This window comes from Lycium barbarum, chromosome 2 (assembly GCF_019175385.1).
Source record: "Lycium barbarum isolate Lr01 chromosome 2, ASM1917538v2, whole genome shotgun sequence".
Lineage (NCBI taxonomy): Eukaryota > Viridiplantae > Streptophyta > Magnoliopsida > Solanales > Solanaceae > Lycium > Lycium barbarum.
In genome coordinates, this window is record NC_083338.1 from 113,689,665 (window position 1) to 113,711,645 (window position 21,981).

The 21,981-nt window shown below is 33.2% G+C and overlaps 1 protein-coding gene across 1 annotated transcript; it reads right to left on the reverse strand.

Annotated features, from left to right (window-relative positions):
• Window positions 1-235: 235 nt before the first annotated feature.
• On the reverse strand, window positions 236-1,570 carry LOC132626812 (protein SRC2). Its single transcript, XM_060341805.1, has one exon. The coding sequence runs from the start codon at window positions 1,443-1,445 to the stop codon at window positions 465-467; it is 981 nt and encodes a 326-aa protein (XP_060197788.1). The 5' UTR covers window positions 1,446-1,570; the 3' UTR covers window positions 236-464.
• Window positions 1,571-21,981: the final 20,411 nt, after the last annotated feature.

Here is a 21,981-nt window from a genome sequence, read left to right on the forward strand (position 1 = left end):
TTTGCTATGATTAATTCTTACGACATCGATCGCGCATCGCGCGGGTACTAAAACTAGTAATATGAAATGGAGGAAGTATAATAAAATGATACATTTAACATATCAATACAAATTAATCTTATTTAATTTTCGAAAAATCAGAAGAGATAATTCAAGCAAGTATTCGGTTTGCTTGTTTTCCTCCTAACATTCCTGCGCGTAAACCGCTACAGTGACTTTACACAAACACACTCTATAAAACAATTAACGAGTACTTCATTCAATACGCCAAGTGCTCATCAGATACATCAAAATCTTGAACAACTCAAAATGGATATAATACATTCATTGAATATATTACCTTAAAACGTTGCTTGATTTATGTGATCAAAATTCATAATCCTACAATTTTCACATGAGTTAATAACTAAAAGAAAAAAGAACAAGAAAAAATAATGCTTAAATTAAATAAAGATTAAAAGAAATTAGAAATCAAATCCACCAACATCACCAAATCCACCATCATAACCACCACCATCTGATATTGCATCTCCGATGAGCATTCCACCAAGTGCTCCACCAAGCAAACCCGCCCCTAATCCTAACCCGACATTATTGTTCTTTTTTGGCGGTCTTTGCACAGGTGGATACCCATATCCATACCCTCCGCTTTGCTGTGGAGGATATGTATATTGGGGTGGTGGAGGATATCCGCCTTGCTGTGGCGGATATCCATATCCTCCAGCTGCCACAGGTTGTGGATATCCCGCAACGTGTGATGGTGGAGTAGGTCCAACACCATAAGCATATGGGGGAGGCGGTGGGTATGTCCCACTTGGACCTTGTGGCGGTGGGTACACAGAACTGGATCCACTTGTATTTACAGCCGGGTAAGCAGTAACCGGATGGTCAATCTTAGCATCGACAGTATTATTACCACCTTGTGGTGGCGGGTACACAGAACTGGATCCACTTGTATATACAGCCGGATAAGCAGCAACCGGGTTGTCTATCTTAGCATCGACAGCGCTGTTGTTACCGGTGATCTTATCACTAAACTGGTAAGAAAAAGTGAGTTGACCTTTAGGTTTACCGGAAGGTTTTCTGATTTGATAACTTACAAACTGTTTACTTCCAGTACTGTTTGGAGATTCAAGAAGCTCTTTGATTGGAACATCAACTTCTCCAATATCTTTATCTCCAAGAGCACGTTCACACTTGATCTTGAAAACAAGATGCAAGCGGTTTTGAACAGCAGCGTTATCATCTATGGTGAATTTGATAAGGAAATTCCACGTGGGATTGTTGTCACCATCGTGATCTACGTGTGTTTTGATTTTCTGGCTGGATCTGTCGTCGAGGCCGGAGATTGAAACGACAACATATACGTCCATTTTTGTGATGAGATTGACCTTGTTGAGATCTTTACCGGACATAACATTTATTTCTAACGTGCGATATTCCATGGTTGTGAATTTGAGAGAAATTGAAGTGGAATTTGAAATGGAGAAGAAATAAAGATGGAAGGAAATTAAAGAGTGGGTTATGAATTTGGGAGATAAATAGGGAGTTGTGGTCAACTTGTTTGCGAGTAGGTAGCGTTACTTGGCTGGCGACTTCTTCAAGGAAGATGATCACAAGTAACCATGGTTCTAAGTGCTTTCATAATATTAACCATGGTTAAAGAGTCACTGTTACCCCACGTGGGATATGACTGCATTTTCATTTTTTATTGTTTTTTCTACCTAAATTAGGCCAAAAGGTAGTTTATTCGTTAAAATTGTAATAAATCGTGTTTTCTTAAAATAAGAAGGGGGTAAAAAAAAAAGAAAAAAAAAAAAGGGGAGTTCCATCCTTTGTTCATTAAATTCCAGTTGAAATAAAGTTTTCTAAAGTGAAATAAGTAGAGTTAATTTTAGACTTTTTCTGTTTGAACTTGGAGTATATAGTTTCACAAGTTTCCAAATAGGTTAACTAATAATCAAATATAAGAGTTAGATGTGATGTTTTTGCTCACCGTTTAACCAGTCCAGTAATACCTTCTACTATTATCCTTATTACGACTCATAACTAGGACTAGGAAAAATATCCAATGGTCAAATTAATTAAACTTTTAATTCATACTTAGTTAAATAGAGTCGTATAAAACTAAAACGAATGGAATGTAATTTAATGCATCTTATTCGCACGCACAAGTACACAAATGTTTTTTTGTTGTAGATTGAAAAGATATTTAAGAATAACCACAGTCCTCAAGTCACTTAAAAAAGAAAATTGAAAATAGAAATTAGAAGCATAACAGCAAGTTTTAGTCAACAAAAATCACGGAACACCTAATAAAAAAATCTAGGCAAGAGCCCACTTGCAGAAGACCAGTGTATATGGACAATTTTGGCATATGACACTAGGAATCTTCTATGATCCCAACAGTTCATGTTTCATGTTTGAATACTTCTTCTTGCTTATTAAGAAACAAAAAACAAAAATGAATAGGAGTCGTTTGGTATACAGTATTAGCTGAGATATTCTTGTATTAATTGTGAAATTAATTTTATATCATATTTGGTGAAAGATATAAATTTATTTTGGGATAAATTATACTTTGTATCAAACAAAGTATAAAGTGTATCCCAAACTTAAAGATGAGATATCCCATCTTATCCCATTAATCCTGGGATTATTTTATCCTATCTCCTAGAGGGGATAAATTAGTTCCAAGAGATGGAATAAATTAGTCCCAGAATTATAATCCTGGAATAATTTTGTCTACGTACCGAACGATACGTAGATAAAATTATCCTAGGATTATAGTTTTGAGATTAATTTATCTCATCTCTTGAGATGCACTTTATATTTTATTTGATATAAGGTATAAATTTATTTCAGAATAAATTTATATCTTCTACCAAATATGATATAAAATTAATCCCACAATTAATGCTAGAATATCTCAGTTAATACAGTGTATCAAACGACCCCTTACAGTTTGGGTTTCTGAAAATAATTGGCGACTAAGAAAAGTCTAGATGATATTTGTGGTGCACTTTGACCAAGCCAACGAAAAAACAAAAGTAGAAAGAGAGTGGTATATTCTAGAAAAGTTGATAAGGATATCTAATATCAGCTATCAAAATTAATTACAGTAACCTAATGCAAGGAACTTCCATTTTCTTCAATTTAACCTACGATGAATAGGGTATTTAGCACGGGTTCAATAGTTGATTTCAAAAAACAATATTAAAAATTGTATATTTGATCTTCTCCCCTTAAAATTAATATAAATATATAAACATTGCTACTCCCTTTGTCTCAATTTATCTAATATATTTTTCTTTAGTTTGTCTCAAAAAGAACTATATAATTTTTTTATTTGGAAACAATTCAACTTTAAACTTTACCTTTTACGCTTAACGAGATGATCTATAACCACACAAATATCTTTAACTTGTTTTAAACTATAAGATTTAAAAGTCTTTCTTTTTTCTTAAATTTCATATCTAATTAAATTATATCACATAAATTGGGATAGATGGAGTATTAATTTATTCTGTAACTTTTAATCCTACAACAATTAAAATACTCATAGAAGCTTCCAAATTATATTCTTTCAAAAAATACCGCAATGTCATCATCAAAGCTGTGTTGAAACATTCAATAAATACATTCTTCCAAAAAATACGTCAATGCCAGCTTCCGTATTTGCTTCGTGTTCTATCTTCTTTCCCTGTGCAAAACTAAAATCACCTATTTGAGTTCCTAATACAGAATGCATATGAATTTTCACCTGGATTCCTCTAGATGCTACATCTATATTACATTTAAACAAATCGGTATGAGGCAACTCCTACAGAACTCTAGTTACCTTCAAAGTAAGAGTATAGTTTACCAGTAACTTGAGTATATCAAGCCATCTATGAGGGGTAAATATCTCAAAAGATCATTTAATTTTGAGAATTTATGTAGTAAAGTTATTGAATTTTACTACATATTAATAAAATTATTCAATTTTGATCTATTATCTCATAAAATCACTCAACTATATATGTCATCAAAAAAATCTGACATGACAATATTAATTAATTATTTTATGTCATGTATACATAGGCTCCACAATAAAATAAAATAAATTCATATCTTTAAACTCACACCTCTCACCCGATCCAAAGGGTTTCATCTAAAAACCCTTTCCCCTGTTCTCTCTCCACTTTATTTCTTTTTGTTTCTTTAATCCTCAAATGTTCTCACAAAAAAGGAGTTAAAAAGTGAGAGAGATTGAGTACGCACTATTGAAGAGATTAAATCTTTTTGTTTTGTAAGAATTGTACAAGTATTTGATAATTGAGATGATTATAATTTCCTTAATCAGTATTATTAGAAAAATGTTATTAATTTTGATACTTTAACATTGCAACATTTATTTTCTCTTTCTGGAGTTGAAAACTTTTTAACTTCTTTAATTGTACAACTAGTGAACATTTATTCTAAGTAATTATTTTGATCCAACCTACTTTTAAGAAAACAGTGAGAAGAAGGTATAGATAAGGGAATAATGAATTTTGGATGAAGGGTTGGTGAGTGGGTGTGGATATAAAGATATGAATTTAATTTATTTTATTTTATTGTGGGGCTCCTGTCTGCCTGACATAAAATAATTAATTAATATTGTCATGTCAAATTATTTTGATGACATATATAGTTGAGTGATTTTATGAGATAATAGGCTAAAGTTAAGTGATTTTATTGATATATAATAAAGTTCAATGATTTTACTACATAATTTCTCAAAGTTCAATAACGTTTTGAGATATTTACCCATCTATGAGGCACTATGTTGATCCCTGAATTCTTGATTTTCACCAACATTTGTATGGGGCTTGATACTTGATATATAGTCCTGCTTGTGCTCACTGTATCTCCATGTACGTTGGAATTTCTCTTCTTTCAAAGTTTCCAGATAATAATGGTTAGGATTGCCCAGAAAATAGCTTGTAGACTGGGTACTACTCGTGCTTTCCACCACTTTCATATGACCTGATGAAGTTGTAATCCTTCAATGGATAACCCTGCAAAAGAAGAAAAGTAGGACCAAGTCTAGCAGTAGGTGTTTACAGGAATACATGAGCTATAGTTTTCTCCTTCGGATCATTGTCACAACAGTCAGGGTCGGATCTACGTATAGCCCAGAGTGTTCATCCGAACCCCCTCAGTCAGAAAATTACACTATTTATATAACGTCAAATTTTTATTTTATGTGTATATGGTTAATACTGAACCTCCTCAATACAAACGAAAGGCGTAGCTCAGGGCTGCAGGGGTTCAGATTCGCACAAGGCGCGCCGCACAAGGGTTCGAACCCTGCTTACAGCATTTGCTCAACATTTTATTTCAGACGTTTCATTAAACAAAACGACGTAGTTTAGTAACGTTTCATTTACTTACAATAAATGAACAAAACGGCGTAGTTTAGTAAGGGGACATATATAATTGGATTCAAATCCCTAATCTCAAAGTCAAATACTAAAAAAAAACCCCACTATGTTTTCTTTCTCTCTTCCGCCACTGTCCTCACCTTTTTTTTTTTTTTTTTGCTTAGTTCTGTCCATTGATTTAGCCAATCCATTGCCGGCCGTCAGCCTCTGCTTATCGCCGGTCGTCTCTCTTGTCTCCGTTCATGGCTTCCTCGGTAAGTTCTTAGTTCCCTTCTTTTTCTATATTTTTCCTTTTCTAAAATTCTATATATTTGCTTACCCTCCCAGTCGATGATTGGAGCTTAATTCAGTTTCTTGAAGAAGCAGATTAACAATTTTAGTTGTTGCTTCTTTGTTTAAAGAAGGCTATTTTGCACTCTTCTTTTCTTGGGGTTTTCTAAATTTTAAGAGCATAATAACTTTTGTGGATAAAGTATACTGATTTGTCCATTTCATTTCTGATTGTTGTTGCTTACTTTGAAGTTTCATTGTTTAAATTAAGCTTATTTGTTGTTGGGGTTTTCTCTAATTTTTAAAAGCATAACACTTGTGTGAATCAAGTATACTTATTTGTCCATTTCATTTCTGATTGTTGCTGCTTACTTTAAAGTTTCATTGTTGAAAGAATGCTAATTTGCACTATATTTTTCTTGGGATGTTCTTTAATTTTTGAGAGCATAACTTTTGTGAATCAAGGATACTGACTTGTCCATTTCATTTCAATAATAACCTTAGGTGTCTTAAACAGGCATTACTCTATCTTGACATAGTCTGTACCATAATTAAACTTTATTTTACCTATTAATTGCTAGAGTAATATACACAAGTATGGTATAGAAAAGGTGTGTTAGCAGAAACTACCAATGTCTACTAATATTTTAACTTGGTAGGATTATTAAGTAAAGATTCAATCAATCTGTTAGAACTAATTGTGCTCTTTATATACATCGTTTCTGCAACCATGTTCTTCTCTATGTTGATTTTTACGGCTTGTTATATACAAAAGTATAAATGTTTACAACACTTTAAAATACAGTAACCTGGTAAGTCAAAGAACAAAACTTGTCAACAGAACTGTTTATTTTTTTCAGTTCTAACAAAATTCTTACTTTTTTACAATTCAGTCCCAAACATTCAGTGAAGAAGTATTTTACCAAAGTACCAAAATCAAGTGTAGCTTCTTCTAGTCAACCTAACCAGGAAGCAAACGCCAACCATTCAGAAGTACCATTACCTTCTTCTCAAGAATTTGATTTGAGTTCTTTAAAGTATGATCCGGGTGAAAGAACCTCAATCTTGGACTATCATCCAAACCATCGTGACGTTATTTGAAGGGCATACCTTCTTAATGGTCCTTGTCAACCTCGGTTGCTACAACATGAGTATCCTTAAACGAATATTTCTGGGTCAATGCGTCGTTTTAATTCTGAATGCTTTGATGATGTATATCATGATTGGTTGGAGTATAGTGTGAGCAAAGATGCAGTCTATGGTTTATATTGTTATCTATTTAAAGGCCATAACACTAATCAAGGTGGAGGTGAAGTATTTTCAACTATTGGGTTTAATAGTTGGCAGAAAAAGAAGAATGTTGGAAAACATATTGGTCTACAGAACAGCCCACATAACCAGTCAAAAAAGAAATGTCAAGGTTTATTGCGGGTAGAGCATTCTATTCATTTTGCACTTGAGATGCAATTTAATCAATTTAAGCATGCGTATTGGGTCCGCTTAAGTGCTTCAGTTGATGTAGTAAGGCTTCTTATAACTCAAGGATTGGCATTTTGAGCTCATGATGAATCTAAATCATCACTTAGTAGGGGTAATTTTCTTCAAATTCTCTAATGGTATGCGAAAAAGTGTGATCAAATTCGTGATTATGTACTGGAACATGCTCCTCAAGATGATCAAATGACTTCTCCAATGATTCAGAACGATATTGTGAGTGCTTGTAAGATAGAAACAATTAAAGTTATTCTTGAGGAATTAAATGGTGACTACTTTTCCTTTCTAGTTGATGAGTCTTTTGATGTGTCACGCAAGAAGCAAATGGCTATTGTCTTACGATATATTAATAGAAATGGATTTTAGATGGAGCGACTTCTTGATACTGTTCATGTTCAAGATACTAGTGTTTTATCTCTAAAGAAGGCAATTGCTAATTTACTTGCTCAAAATTCCTTAAGTCTATCATATGTGCGTGGACAATGTTAAGATGGGGCAAGCAATATGCAAGGTGAAATCAATGGCCTTAAAATGTTGATTAGGCAAGAGAGTAGATCGGCCCATTCCATTCATTGTTTTGCTCATCAACTTCAACTAACTCTTGTTGCGGTCTCAAAAAAATGTATTGAAGTAGGAACACTTGTAGTATTGGTTTTAAATATTTTGAATGTATTGGTATCTTCTTTTAAGCATATGGATGAATTTTGAGATTCTCAAAAAGAAAGAATTCAAGAGGCATTAGATTTGGGTGAGCTTACAACCGGTAGGGGCTTGAATCAAGAACTTGGTCTTTCAAGATCTTGTGATACTCGTTGGGGATCTCATTTTAAATATTTCAACGATTTTATTCTTATGTTTGGCTTATTCTTAATGTTCTTGAATCACTTGTTCTTGATGCACGATTATTGGATGAAAGAGCCAAGGCAATGGAATATCTCGAAGCTTGTCGAACATATGAGGTTGCATTCATGTTGCATTTGATGAGTGATTTTTAGTAATCACAAATGAGCTTAATAAATGCTTACAAAAAAAAGGTGCAAGATTTGGCAAATGTCATGCTACTTGTTGAAGTAGCAAAAATAAGGTTGCAAAAGTATAGGGATGAAGAATGGGATTCTCTTATTGCTAAGGTATCTTTGTTTTGTATCAGGCATGACATTTTGGTACCTAACTTTGAGGAGCCATTTGTTAGCTCTTTAAGATCACGAAGGAGACTTGGTGACAATAAAGTCTCACATCATTATTGTGTTGAAGTATTTTGCAATATTATTGATTGGCAACTTCAAGAACTTAAAGATCGTTTTGGCGAAGCGACGACTGATTTGCTTCATGAAATTGCTTGTTTGAATCCAATTGACTTATTTTCAAGTTTTGACATCAGAAAAATAATGAAAATGGCTAAATATATCCTGATGACTTTAATGAATTCAATATAGGTTCTCTTGAGAATCAACTTGCAAGTTACATTATTGATGTCCGTGATGTTGATGAAAGGTTCTCCAATCTTAAAGGGCTTTGTGATCTCTCGAAAATATTAGTTTAGAAAAAGAAGCATTCAAATTATGCTCTTGTATTTCGCTTAGTGAAACTTGCTTTGCTTTTTCCAGTTGCCACTGCATCCGTTGACAGAGCTTTTTCGGCAATAATGTTTATCAAGAATGACTTGCAGAGTCAAATGAGTGATGAGTTTTTCAGCGGTTGTTTGGTGCCTTATCTAGAAAAATATGTATTTGATAATATTTCTAATGATGCTATTATTAAGACATTTCAAGATATGAAACCTCATAGAGTACAATTGTAAAGCTCCATGGTTCTTGCGTCGTCTAACTTAGTTTCCACTCCAAAAGCTTACTAGCTTTTGTTTTTGCTTCAAAAGTTCTCAAGCTTTTACTTTTGTAATATAGCATCTTCCAGTTGCCTTTGTTAATGGAAACTTCTTGCTTCATTAAAAAAAAGTAATTTGTTATTTTATTTTACTCAATGTTTTTGTTATGGATAGGTTATTTAATTTTGATCCCAGCTAAATCTTTACAGGATATCACTGATATATATTTTTCTTTTATTAGCATCGGTACGATGGAATCATTCTATTTGTGTACCTTATTGACTTCCTACTGTCTGTCTGCAACATTCATGGCCAATGTGCTATCATCATGTTTGATGTAACAGTGAGATTAACATATGCTCCCATTTGTGCTTTGGGTCTGATGGATATTTATTGTATCTGTTAAATCAGTGTCTGTGAGGATATTCACATTGTTCTTTGTGGCAATAAGGTTGATGTGAAGAACCGTCAAGTTAAGGCAAAGCAGGTTACTTTCCACCGGAAGAAGAATCTTCAATGCTATGACATATCAGCGAAGAGTAACTACAACTTTGAGAAGCCTTTCATCTACCTTGCTAGGAAACTTGTTGGGTAATCTTTTGTTGCCTTGTCCAATTCTCAGTTGATTCTTAATGTAGATTGATGGAAATTTTCGTCTATTTAGGGCTAACCCAAACAAAGAATTTCACAACAGATAGTAGATTGTGCTAGCATAGCTATTTTCAGATAACACAACCCGTGCGATCTTATCATGTCGAGTTCAGATGATCAATAATAAAATCTTCAGTTTAATTAGGCATTTTATGTGTCACATTTGATAGTGATATAAACAATGACCACAATGGGGCAACACAACAAATTCAGTGATTTGTTTTTGTCAGCTTCATACCTTCTTGACTTCGTAGGACTATCAGTTGCTTTTATATTTTAAGTTTTGAAGTAGAGTTTTTATTGTTTCTTCCCTTACTCTCAAGATTTTATTATGTAGCAGGACATGGGGCTACAGAAGAATTATGGTGATCTCAAAGAGAATTACCAAGCAGTGGACATCATAATTCTTCTGAGGAAAAGAATAATGTAGGGAGCTTGTTTGATCCGACCGACCCGTTCATTTGCCAGCACTATTAGCGTGCTTGCGCTTTTTTTTTTAACCCCCTTGATGCAAATTCTGCCTCCGTCAGTAACAACAGTTTGCACTAAGAATCTAGACAATAGTCAATATTCTTCACATCATTTAGTTAATTTTTGATATTTACATCATTAATATCAGTTAGACTATTTATTTAGGATTGATTCGATTTAAATGATTCCTAAGGGCTTATTAAATAAATTTGGGACTTTTGTTCTAATCTTATAAGGTGCTTCTGATGTGGTTCATCAACATCGGATGTTTGTTGCGTAAGGGTCGAATTTGAGGCGTGACACCATAGTTCTTAAATGACTAACACTGCTTTTACATCCATGAACCATCTCAAATGGTGTTCTCCCTTTCAAGGCCACAAAGGGTATTATGTTCATCATGTATACTTCTTAAGGCGCAACATCTTTAGAATTTTAAAGGAATAGAATATTGAAATTTGATCGCTTACTACTAGAAAAGTAGGAATTACATGAGGATTTTCCTGAGGATTTTACTGAAAAATTCGCAAGTAATGTAGTTTCCTGTAGATTTTCTTACCAAAAAAAATCCGAAGAAAAAACCTTCGTGGGTAATTATTACCTGCAAAATTTTAAATCCCCATGTACATTACCTGGGGATTTTAAATCTGCAGGTAAGTTACTTGCGAAAATACTAATTGTTTGCAAAAAAAATCGTGAATGAAGGAATTTTCTTGTGGATTTTTCCGCAAGTAAGTCCACATGAAAAAAATGCCAATAATCCACAGGAAATTTCTTGATAAAAATTTTCGTGGAAAAGAAGATTAATTCTTAATTAAGTTTCTCCATATTTAACTTTTTGTTTGATGAGCAGCATTTTCTGGATAATCCAACTATTTTAGTTGTTTCTATATTAAAGTTATTGTACTATCTTCCTCTCAGGAGATGTTTATATTGACTACAATATCTGAATCCGCAACTTAAATGACCCAAAAAGTGGTGTTTGAGACCAAAATAACCCATTAAAAAAGTAACCAAACTACCCTTTGCACACTAAATTAGTGGGCAATAGAGGTTATCTTTTTTTTTTTTTTTTTTTTTACAATCTTAAAGTTCTCAAATTCACCTTTTTTTCCATACTTTGACCAAAGATTAGTCATGTTTCAAAGCTTCGAAATATCAATATTTTATATAGAACTTAATATCTTTTTTTGCGGACATTAATGTCGGCTCATTACATCAAGTGTACCTAAACGTTTGGATCGTCGTTTTAGGGGTTGTAAAGTGCCTCGAAGTAAATTTTGTTTGTTTGAATCTTGTTATCTTTAGGTTTAAGTTTTTATTTTATAAGGTGTTGATTTAAGTGTTTTATTATTTAGTCAAGGTATTACTTTATTTCGAATGTACAAAAATAAGTGTTATATTAAAAAATAATTCATCCAATACGAGAGATTCAAAATAATTCATTGCAACAACCAAATAATACATCATTCTTTACAATAACAAAATATTGAAAATAATACTTCAAGTACGAGACGCTCTTCCACTACGAGAGGTACTTGCACCTCCACGGCCTCATAGGCTATACAAACGCTTATCATGGCCAAACTCCTTACACGTAGAGTATTTGCGAGAGTATGTCCTATCATTGACATCCATTTGATTGTGAATCTGAGTTCGTGCGTTAACACGAATTTTACGGATATACTCCTTATTAGCAACCATTGAAAAATGGTTCGTTTGGCCAATAAGCTTGATCACCAAGTGGGTAGAAGTGGTCGGCATACGCTTTAAGGTAACTTTTAACGTTGTATTTCGATGCCACATAACTTGATACCGTTTTTTCCATTGACTCGAAACACTTGACGGTATGAGAACACGACATGTGGTATGTTTGCCACTTACCACAACTACACGTTCTCGTGCCCTCATAAAGGGTATGTAAGTTTCCTGCCCGACCTTCGTAATAACTTGTCCCGACTTCATACACACGTTCAGCCAGGTTATACTCGGTCATCTAGTGCAGCTCACATTTTTTCCTGTTATTCTCCATCATTTTTTTAGGTTTTGGCATCTATCTTGATAGAAACTAAGCGTCCACCAAAACAGATAAGGAACCAGGTACCTTATCTGTTCCCTCAAGCAAAAACAGAAAGTAAACAAGACACAATGTTTACGTGAAAACTCCTTGCTCAAGGGATTAAAAACCAAGACCTATACTGGTAGGATTTCCAACTTCACTAACTGAGCAACGTTTTTCAGATTACAAGTCTTTTGCAACCAAGGAATTAGCCCACTAATCTCTTCCCTTACAATAACTCTATTTCAAGCACTCACTTGACTAAATCTAGCTAAGAACCAAACTAATTCAACTACTTCTAGCTGAACTTCAACTCACCATAACTAACTATAGTTAGGCATCTACACAAAAAGCTTAATAAACCAAACACCTACAAAAGCCCTTCTTAAAAGAAGTGTAAGTTTACAATATTTAGACCAAAAGACAATGACTAAAACAACCTAGGACTTAAGAAATCTTCAGTCTTGGGATCTGGTCCTTGGAGTTATTTAGTCTTGATCTTGAAAGCTCAGAGAAAACAGTGGCGGCTGCTCTTTTCAACAATGAGAATAATATGTTTAAGTTCTAGGTCAAACAAATGCCAATATGTTGTTTATATAGGGGACCAATGAGAGCATGTGAGGATCATGTGAGTGGCATGTGATATAGATAGAGACATTACAATGACCCGTCTGTCCCGCTGTGGCTTTGCAAGTCAGAACAGTGCCACAACTTTACAGCTGTCACGTTTGTACAGTGCCCAAGGGACCTGATAAAGGACCTGGCCCCTGATGCATATGTCGATCATCAAAACTCATAACTCATCACATCTCCCAGCCTCTGCTAATATGGCTTTGGCATGTTTTGTTCTTGTCACAAACCGCTCCACAACTTGTATAAAAGTCATTCTCACCATTGCAGTAACGGGTAGTCCCCGAGCAGATTTTAGCAAACTATTGAATGACTCCGAGCTGTTTGTTCTAAGCATCCCCTATCTCCTGCCTTCATCAGCATGTAATGTCCATTTTTTAACTTTGATTTTCTTCGACCAAGTATATGTTTCTGGACTCACTGCCTTAATCATCTCCATCCTTACAATCAATTTTTTTTGTTGATGCTCCATCGCTGCCGCCCACATCAATTTGTTGAGTGTGCTGTTTCCAAACTTTGTTTGAAAATTTGCCTTAAACAATAGTGATGGTAAGCAAAGAGAGGCAGTCACCCGTCCAAAGTAGACGATTGTGCAATATGCCTTGATGTCGATCAGATAGCACCCATATGCCCATACGATCCTTAATAATATACCGCCTCAAATGTGTCAAAAACACCCCATGTCTCGTTGCTCTCGTTAGCGGTAATTGCGAAAGCAAGACAGAATATCGACCCATTGGCATCCATTCCTACTGCAATCAATATCTTGATGTCCTATACACCATATACATGCGTGCCATTTATAGATATGACTGGCCGGCAGTGAGCAAAACCATCAATACATGGTTTGAATGTCCAAAACATAAAGTTGAAAATATCACCGGGCAGAAGCATCCACTCTACAGTAGTACCAACATTGAATTTTTGTAGAGCTGCCATATACCTCGGCAACGTCTGGAAAGAGCCCTCCCAATTTTCATAAATCATCTCAAACACGCGCCTAAGCCCAAGATATCCCTTTCTCTTGCTTATCGTTTTATGATATACTGCCTTAACGTTTCTAATGCAATCTTTGATGGGGATCCTGCACAAGTTTAAACAAACAACATTTAGCAATGATAATTTAATTGATGTAAGAATTATAATGGACTAGGTCGAATAGGTTACCTTGGGGTTTCGACAACGTATTTAAGTAGCCCTTGAGCAATCATATTTATATCTAAATTAAAATGATATGCTCGATTCACTCTCATATCACAAGTGTGACGTTGGTTGAATTTTGTGATAACCCAGATACCGTCGGGCTTAACAATTCCCCGAAGCATCCATTGACAGCCTTGATACTGTCGTCTAAAAACTAGTCTCCATATTTTTCTAGTTGAATCATCAACCCTATACTCCCTCATTCCCTTGTAACTATAAATTTTGACTGCCCTTTGCAATGCCTTTTTTTTTATTCGAATATCATGCTTTTTTCAAGGTAGCAATCATCTTTTATAAGATCGGCCGGTTCTTTCCACATTTTTTTGTGACTTTGATCATCTTCTCTAGTGAAGACAAAGGCATCAGGATGACCTTGAAGATTGTCAAGAGATGGAATATTGTCAGTGCATTGGGCTTTCGGGATTTGTGTTTTCCGGCATCGGACTTTGCATCATTTCTATTAAATTTTCTTGCTGCATACGAGATTGAACATCGACCTCTTCGTTGTCATCATCATCATCATCGATTACTTCTGCATTATTCGGTTCGCTATCACTTGATGATGTCTCACACTATTTTGGACAATCATCACCATATAAGAAAAGCCTCTTCCTACACGAAAAGTAACATATTTTGAATACCAACATCAAATATATATATATATATATATATATATATATATATATATATATATATATATATATATATATATATATATATATATATCAAGGTGATGAACCTATCGATATTGATGAACCTACCGATATTGATCTATATTGTCATGGTTTGGAGAAAGATCAACTCCACCGAACTGAGAGGATTGCCCAAAATGAACATTTGGTACCACTGGCGAGTTTTGTGAATAATTTTCACTGTTAGTTTGATCAAATTGTTGGTTTGGAGAAAGATCAACTCCACCGAATTGAGAGTTTTGCCCAATATTACTCATATCAGGTGTATAACCCCTACAAAGATACCAAAAATGGATATTTACCAATAAATAAAATAAACACATGCCACTACACAAAATAATAATTTAAAAATGGATATTTACCAATTTTCAGTTTGATTAAATTGCTGGCTTAGAGTTTCCAGCGGCACTTGACCACTCAAAATGTCTCCATAAGAACTAAAGTCCCTATAAGTGTTATCATGAGTAGGCTGGACTTGGGGGACTTCTTGAGGTATCTTTTCAACATACATTTCAAGAACATAAATGACGACTAAATCCCTTTATTCCTCAGGCGCCCTCAAATACTCCCTCAAAGAGTCATCATCATTGATATTCCACACACCATAAAGCACTAAACCCTGTGAAACGGTGTGTGGATATCTGCCTATTATAGATAATCCATATCGAGTGGGATTAGTTTTCATTTTTTTGTGTAAGTAACTGACTAATGTTTCGTAATTCAAGGTTGTTGGAAACTTTATATGGGCTTGTGGTTTGATACTATAACGAACGGTATTATTGTCATCAAGTATATCTCCATCCCAAAATAGAGAAATCTTAACAATTTAAGGAGGAGAAGACATATTTTCTCTGAAATTTGGTTTTTTTCAAGAACTTAAAAGAATTAAACTTATGAAGTGGATGAGTTTTTACCTCATCCAACTTTCATATTAAATAGAAAAAACTTGAGCGCAAAAGTGAACATTTAAAAAACGTGGGATTAACCCCTATTGCACATGAAAACACTGTGCAATACTTTTGCGCATGAAAATACTATGCAATACTTTTGCGCATGAAAACACTGCGCAATAGGATAAGATTCTTGAAATAATGCAGTATTGTGTTGTCAAATCAAGCATAGTGTGTCATAAAAAGCGGTCAAATAATGCAGCATGGTGTTGTCAAATCAAGCATTCATCTATAGCTCATATATTGTGCATTTAAATGTTGCGCAATATAAGTTAGTGTCATAAAAAAGATCAAATAATGCAGCATTGTGTTGTTAAATCAAGCATAGTGTGTCATAAAAAGCGATCAAATAATGCAGCATTGTGTTGTCAAATCAAGCATAGTGTGTCATAAAAAGCGATAAAATAATGCAGCATTGTGTTGTCAAATCAAGCATAGTGTGTCATAAAAAGCGGTCAAATAATGGAGCATGGTGTTGTCAAAACAAGCATGTCATCTATGGCTCATATACTGCGCATTTAAATATTGCGCAATATAAGTTAGTGTCATAAAAAGCGGTTAAATAATGAAGCATGGTGTTGTCAAATCAAACAAGCCATCTATGGCTCATATATTGGGCATTTAAATATTGCGGAATATAAGTTAGTGTCATAAAAAGCGGTCAAATAACAAAGCATGGTGTTGTCAAATCAAGTAGGTCATCTATGGCTCATATATTGCGCGTTTAAATGTTGCACAATATAAGTTAGTGTCATAAAAAGCGGTCAAATAATGGAGTATGGTGTTGTCAAATCAAGCAGGTCATTCTAAAAATCATATTTTGCGCATTTAAATGTTGCGCAATATAAGTTAGTGTTGTCAAATCAAGAATTAGTATATAACATGATTAACGAACAACTAGCATTCACATTAAAACGAATTATCATGTCATTCTATACCTAATTTGCTGATATTGGTTCTATTACATGTTTTATCCCAGCAGACATATTCGAAGCAGTGGGTAGGACATGGGAACTAGATGATGATTTTAAATACTCAAATAACCTGAACGACAGATTCAATCGACAATACAATAATACAATAAGAGAGGAGTGGGATTGGCGTGTCAAGGAGGCTGCAGCACAGGAACAAAACTTGAGGTCATTAGGGCTTAAACGCCCAAAAAAAAATGCTATGTCAATGCCTCGTGACACTCCACAAGAGTTGAATTTTGCTCTTAACTATTTTCGCGAAGAGAACAATCGGATGAAAATACGTTGCCTAAGGGTAGAATATGGTCAACATGGTTACGTAAGATTCAGATCCAAGTGGGATTCGGACTGTGAGATGTCTGATGATGATTAATATTTTCTTATAATAAAATAAGTAAGTAGGGTCATAATGACCACCTCACGAGGGTACTTGGGGGTTTGCAACTATATAAGTAGCCTTTCATTTGTTATTAGACTACAACATATTCAATGTCGAGTAGTAGAAATGTAGACTAGTCTTTATTCCTTCCAAATGATTCGAATAGCAGTGGTGATGATAGTTCAAAGCATAGCAGCTATTCCAGTGAAACAAGTTTTCTTGATAACAATGATTTCAAACTAGACGATTTGAAACCCCACCTTTTTATAGAGCGTAATAATGATGTTTGCAGCGTGAAATATTCAGATTCACGAGAATATTATTGCAGGTTATGTCGAGAATGGGCATATCGACATGCCGAATACGTCTTGTCGTGACTTGGAAAATTTCAACGCTCAAATCCCAACAAGGTACTCAATAACCATGCCTCGAGTAGGTCCAGAACCTTGCGAGCTTGTCGTACAAAGGATTAGAAAAGAAAACAACAGAATGCTAGCAAGATGTTGTAGATTTTATATGCTAAAGTTGGCCGAAGAACAAGCATCATCAACAAGTAGAGAATTAACATCTACAGAAAAAAGATATGTCTTAAGAAACCCAAAATATTGTTCTGAGGACGATATTGAAGACTTCTATTCTGATGATGATTATGGGTTATTTTGGTTCACTCTCTTAGATTTTGGGTCATTCAAGTTTCGAATTCATGCGGTTAATTTGTATTTTTAGTTTATGATGAAGTCATCAATTTGAATATTTTTAGTATGTTTTTAATTTGCTTTGATTCCTATAGTCTATTATTAATTTATATAATCTTCTTAGAGTTAATAATACATAAAAAGTTCAACAATTCACAATTAAAAAAAAAACACATATAAATTAGTACATAAAGGGTGCGGATTACATAATAAATGAAAACGTGCAACTAGTAAAAACAAAGTACAGAAAAATAACAAACTAAATAGAAAAAAAAAACATAGAAATATTAAACTTAATAAACAAAATACATAGAAATAATAAACAACAACAACATAGCAGAAATAATCTTCCAAAATTTCAATTTTTCTTTCAAAGCATTTTTCTCTTGTTGAGTGTCTTTAAGGTTAACCTTGAAAAAACTTTGTTTTTCTTTGGATTCTTTTAGCAAGACCTCCAAAAGGTCAATTTTTTCTTCAGCTTCCATAAGCTTAAACTACAAGTCAAACTTCATGGTATCTCTAGTGATACGTGAGGTCGGAGTATCTCTATCAACAGGAGGCTTTTTAAACTTTGTCACCACCGTTTTATCCACAGGAATGCTATCTTCCCAACGAAAATGTTTGCAACCGCCCATATCCTATAAACATTACAAGAAAATCAATTTTTAAAGTAAAATATATAGATAATGTGAAAAAAAAAAATTAAACCCTAAAAATTGTAAAAACACTTACTTCGGACACTTTACAATGCCAAAAATGACGCCCCGAATTATCTTGGATCCTTGATGTTCTTAGCTTACAATAGTGACCACATTCACAAATATCGAGTTCTATAGCAAAAATAATTTGGTTACTTTTTTACAGTTTAGTTACTTTTTGCAATATTTACACCTTGGTGGTTGGCATCATGGTTTGACTTCTGGAAGATCTAACGGTCAGTGGTCTTCCAACTCATCCTTATTCCTTATATTATATAAATATAAAAGCCAAATGTTTCTTGTTTCTTGTTTCTGTACAATGTGTTACCAAGAGAAACCGTATGACTTACAATAACGCTCTTCCATCTACTAAATCAAATATATAAAGAAGCATTTCTCTCTAATTCATTTAAGATTAATTGCATTAAACACTCCTATATTATGATTTAGTTTCAAATACAACTTATGTATTTCAAACACTTACACATCATATACTATGAAAATCTTATGCTTACACCCTGAGTTATATCCGTAAGTAAGTAAATCAAAACAGATAGACTAAAATTATAGTATTTTATTTTTTTATGAAATTTAGAAAAAAAAAAGTATTTTAGTTGAAATCCTTATTTATTGATTAAATTTTGTTTAAGAATATGTATCTTCTGAATCTCTAAAATAAGAAATAAGCACAATTTTTTTAATAAGATGACTAGACTTTTTACATAGTTGGAAAATATTTTATAGTTTGAAACTCTTAAATATAATGATGTTCTTCCTATTTTTCTAGAAATATTTAAACCTCTTATATAATAGAAATCCTACATGAATGATACTTCATCTAACTAAGTAAATTTAAGATAACCTTACAACAGAGAATAAATATATAAACTAAAAAACAAAATTATATTATAAAATACTATAATGGGATAAAAATTATGAATAACGTACATGTTTAAAGTGCGAGAAAGTCATTGCTAATTGATGGTATAACTCTTAATGAGTAATTGTGGTACTTACATTTATAATTATATTTAATATAGTTAACAACGAGTATACCTTATAGGAGGATTTAAGTGTAGGATTCAAATTAGTATAGGAGGTGCAAGCATTTGATAAAAATACGTCTCACTTGAAATGTTTACAAATAAATAGTCTTATGTAATTTCCTATAATTAAATTAAATTATTTTCAATGCATGTAAATATAAAATAATACTATACAATTAGGATATATAGTGAATTTTTTAAGTTTTTCCACTTAATACAAATCTATCTATTGAAGGATCCACTTAAAAGTTACATTCATATAAATGTAATTAAATATTTTCTTTACGTAAAATTTATACTTAAATTATTCAATATACACAATCTAGTACATTTCTAATGATCTTAGCTCAAGAATAATTAGATTTATGAAAACTATCTTGTTATTGAATTACTAACTGGAAATATCATTCTGTATGATTTGCAATATTCAATCCAAAATAATATCACATTCTTAACTTTTATCTGAGATAAAATTTTAACTACATTTAAATTTAAATAAATTGACAAATATTCAAAATATTGGCATCAATAATTCAATTAATTAAATATGATGATCTTATTAATATTTTCTTAAAATTATTGCTTTCAATCACAATAACACAATTTCCAGGTAAATCCACAGACATGGAATTCACAAAACAAATATTTCCAAACTATTAGTTTTGTCACTCGTTTTTTAAAATTAAATAAGGTAAAATAATGCAAATTATATGTAAATCTTAATATAAATTAGTATGCAAAAAAACTCAAGTTACAAAAACCGCATATAAATCTCTAGGTAAACAAATTGCTAAGTGAATATCCAACAAAATTCCCAGATACGTCTCCATGTAATAGAGATTCCGTGAAAATTCTCATGTAATAAATCCCTAGGTAAATTCACAAGAATAAAATTCCTGAAATAATTATCCAGATAATAAAAGCCCCAAGTAAATTTTCAGAAAAAATTCCTAGCTACAAACTCACAACGTAACATAAATCCCCAGGAAAATTCCTAGGTAAATTTTCAGGGAATAAATCCCCGGCTAAATCGGCATCTATAATATCCCCAAATAGTTCCCTAGGTACGAAAATCCCCTTATAAATCCCCAAAAATAAATCCCCAACTAAAATCGCAACACAAATATTCCCATGTAATTCCCCAAGTAAAAACAATCCCCTTGTAAAACCCCAGGAAATTATCCCTAGCAAAATCCGCGAGAACACTACCTGGGGATTTTCTTGCAGTTTAAAAACAAATTAATAATTTCTTTTTATTTGCTTGCTAACCTGCAACTTTACTTGCAGAAATAGTACTTGCGGGTTTATCCCCAACTAAATCCCCAAGTAATCTTGCTGCGCTAGATGGCGCCAATTTTACTTGCGGATTTTCCTGGGAAATTATGTTCCGCAAGAAAAATATTCTTGAATTTACGAATTTTAGATTTTCGCATGTAAATCTGCAGGTAATTACTGCAAAAAATATGCACAGCTAAAATCTCCAAGTAGTTAGCAGTTTTCTAGTATTCGCGTTTTAGCTTTATCTCTAAAATGTATCTATTTTTTTTCCACATCATTTTGTTGTGGTGTTTACACACAGTGTTTGTTATCTCAAAGAGACAAAAGTACTCATATGAATGGTGCTAATTCCCATGTTCTTTCTAGTCTCATTTGCTTTGATGAAAAATCTCATAAACTTCAACAAACGATCATATTCTTAATTAACAAATTCAGTCTCATTTTCTGATCTTACTACTTTGATTATTTGGTCACACTGTGTTCTCACTAGACGTATGAAATTTCTAATAAACAACATCACTTTTCTGTTTTAACAAAAAAATTCAAGTCATACAAGAGTAATCATTTAAAATTGTAAAAAATAATCTATTTCCATCATATGTTTAAATATTAAAAGGATCTCAGATATCCACATGTAGCAAATGAAAAACGACAGTTGCTCTACTTTCAATGATAGTGAAAGGCAGTCTAATTTGTCTAGTAAGTGAATAGATCTTACAATTATCTAGTACATGTTTACATTCACTATGATATCAAGTCTGAACAATTGTTTCATTGCTCCTACAAATGTATACCTCATCCTTCTGTGCCACATCAACACGTTCAGTTTTTCTCTTGTTGCAATCAATCCCTTATTATATAAAGTTTCTGGTATGTATTCCTTATTGATCAATTTTATCTGATAGTATTGATTTAAAGTGACATGAGGAAGTCCATTCAATCCGTCAAAATATACAGACTAATCCTTTGCTTCCTCTTATAGCTTTGCATTATCTATTATTACATTGTAAGCAGGATTTCCTCCAAACTACTTCTTGAATTTGAAATATGTTGGATATTTAACATGTAGCATTATTCTCTTGTATGTCCTTTCATCTTGCAATAATCCCACTGAACATTGTAATTCTTCAGTAATATGTTAGTGTTAGTCCCTCTTGTGGTCATTAGGGCTGTCATCTATGTATTATCTTTAGATTCAAAAAAGTTGGACATGATTCTTTAACTCTCCTCTCTCTATCATCATAGGATATGCCTTGTTCATAGA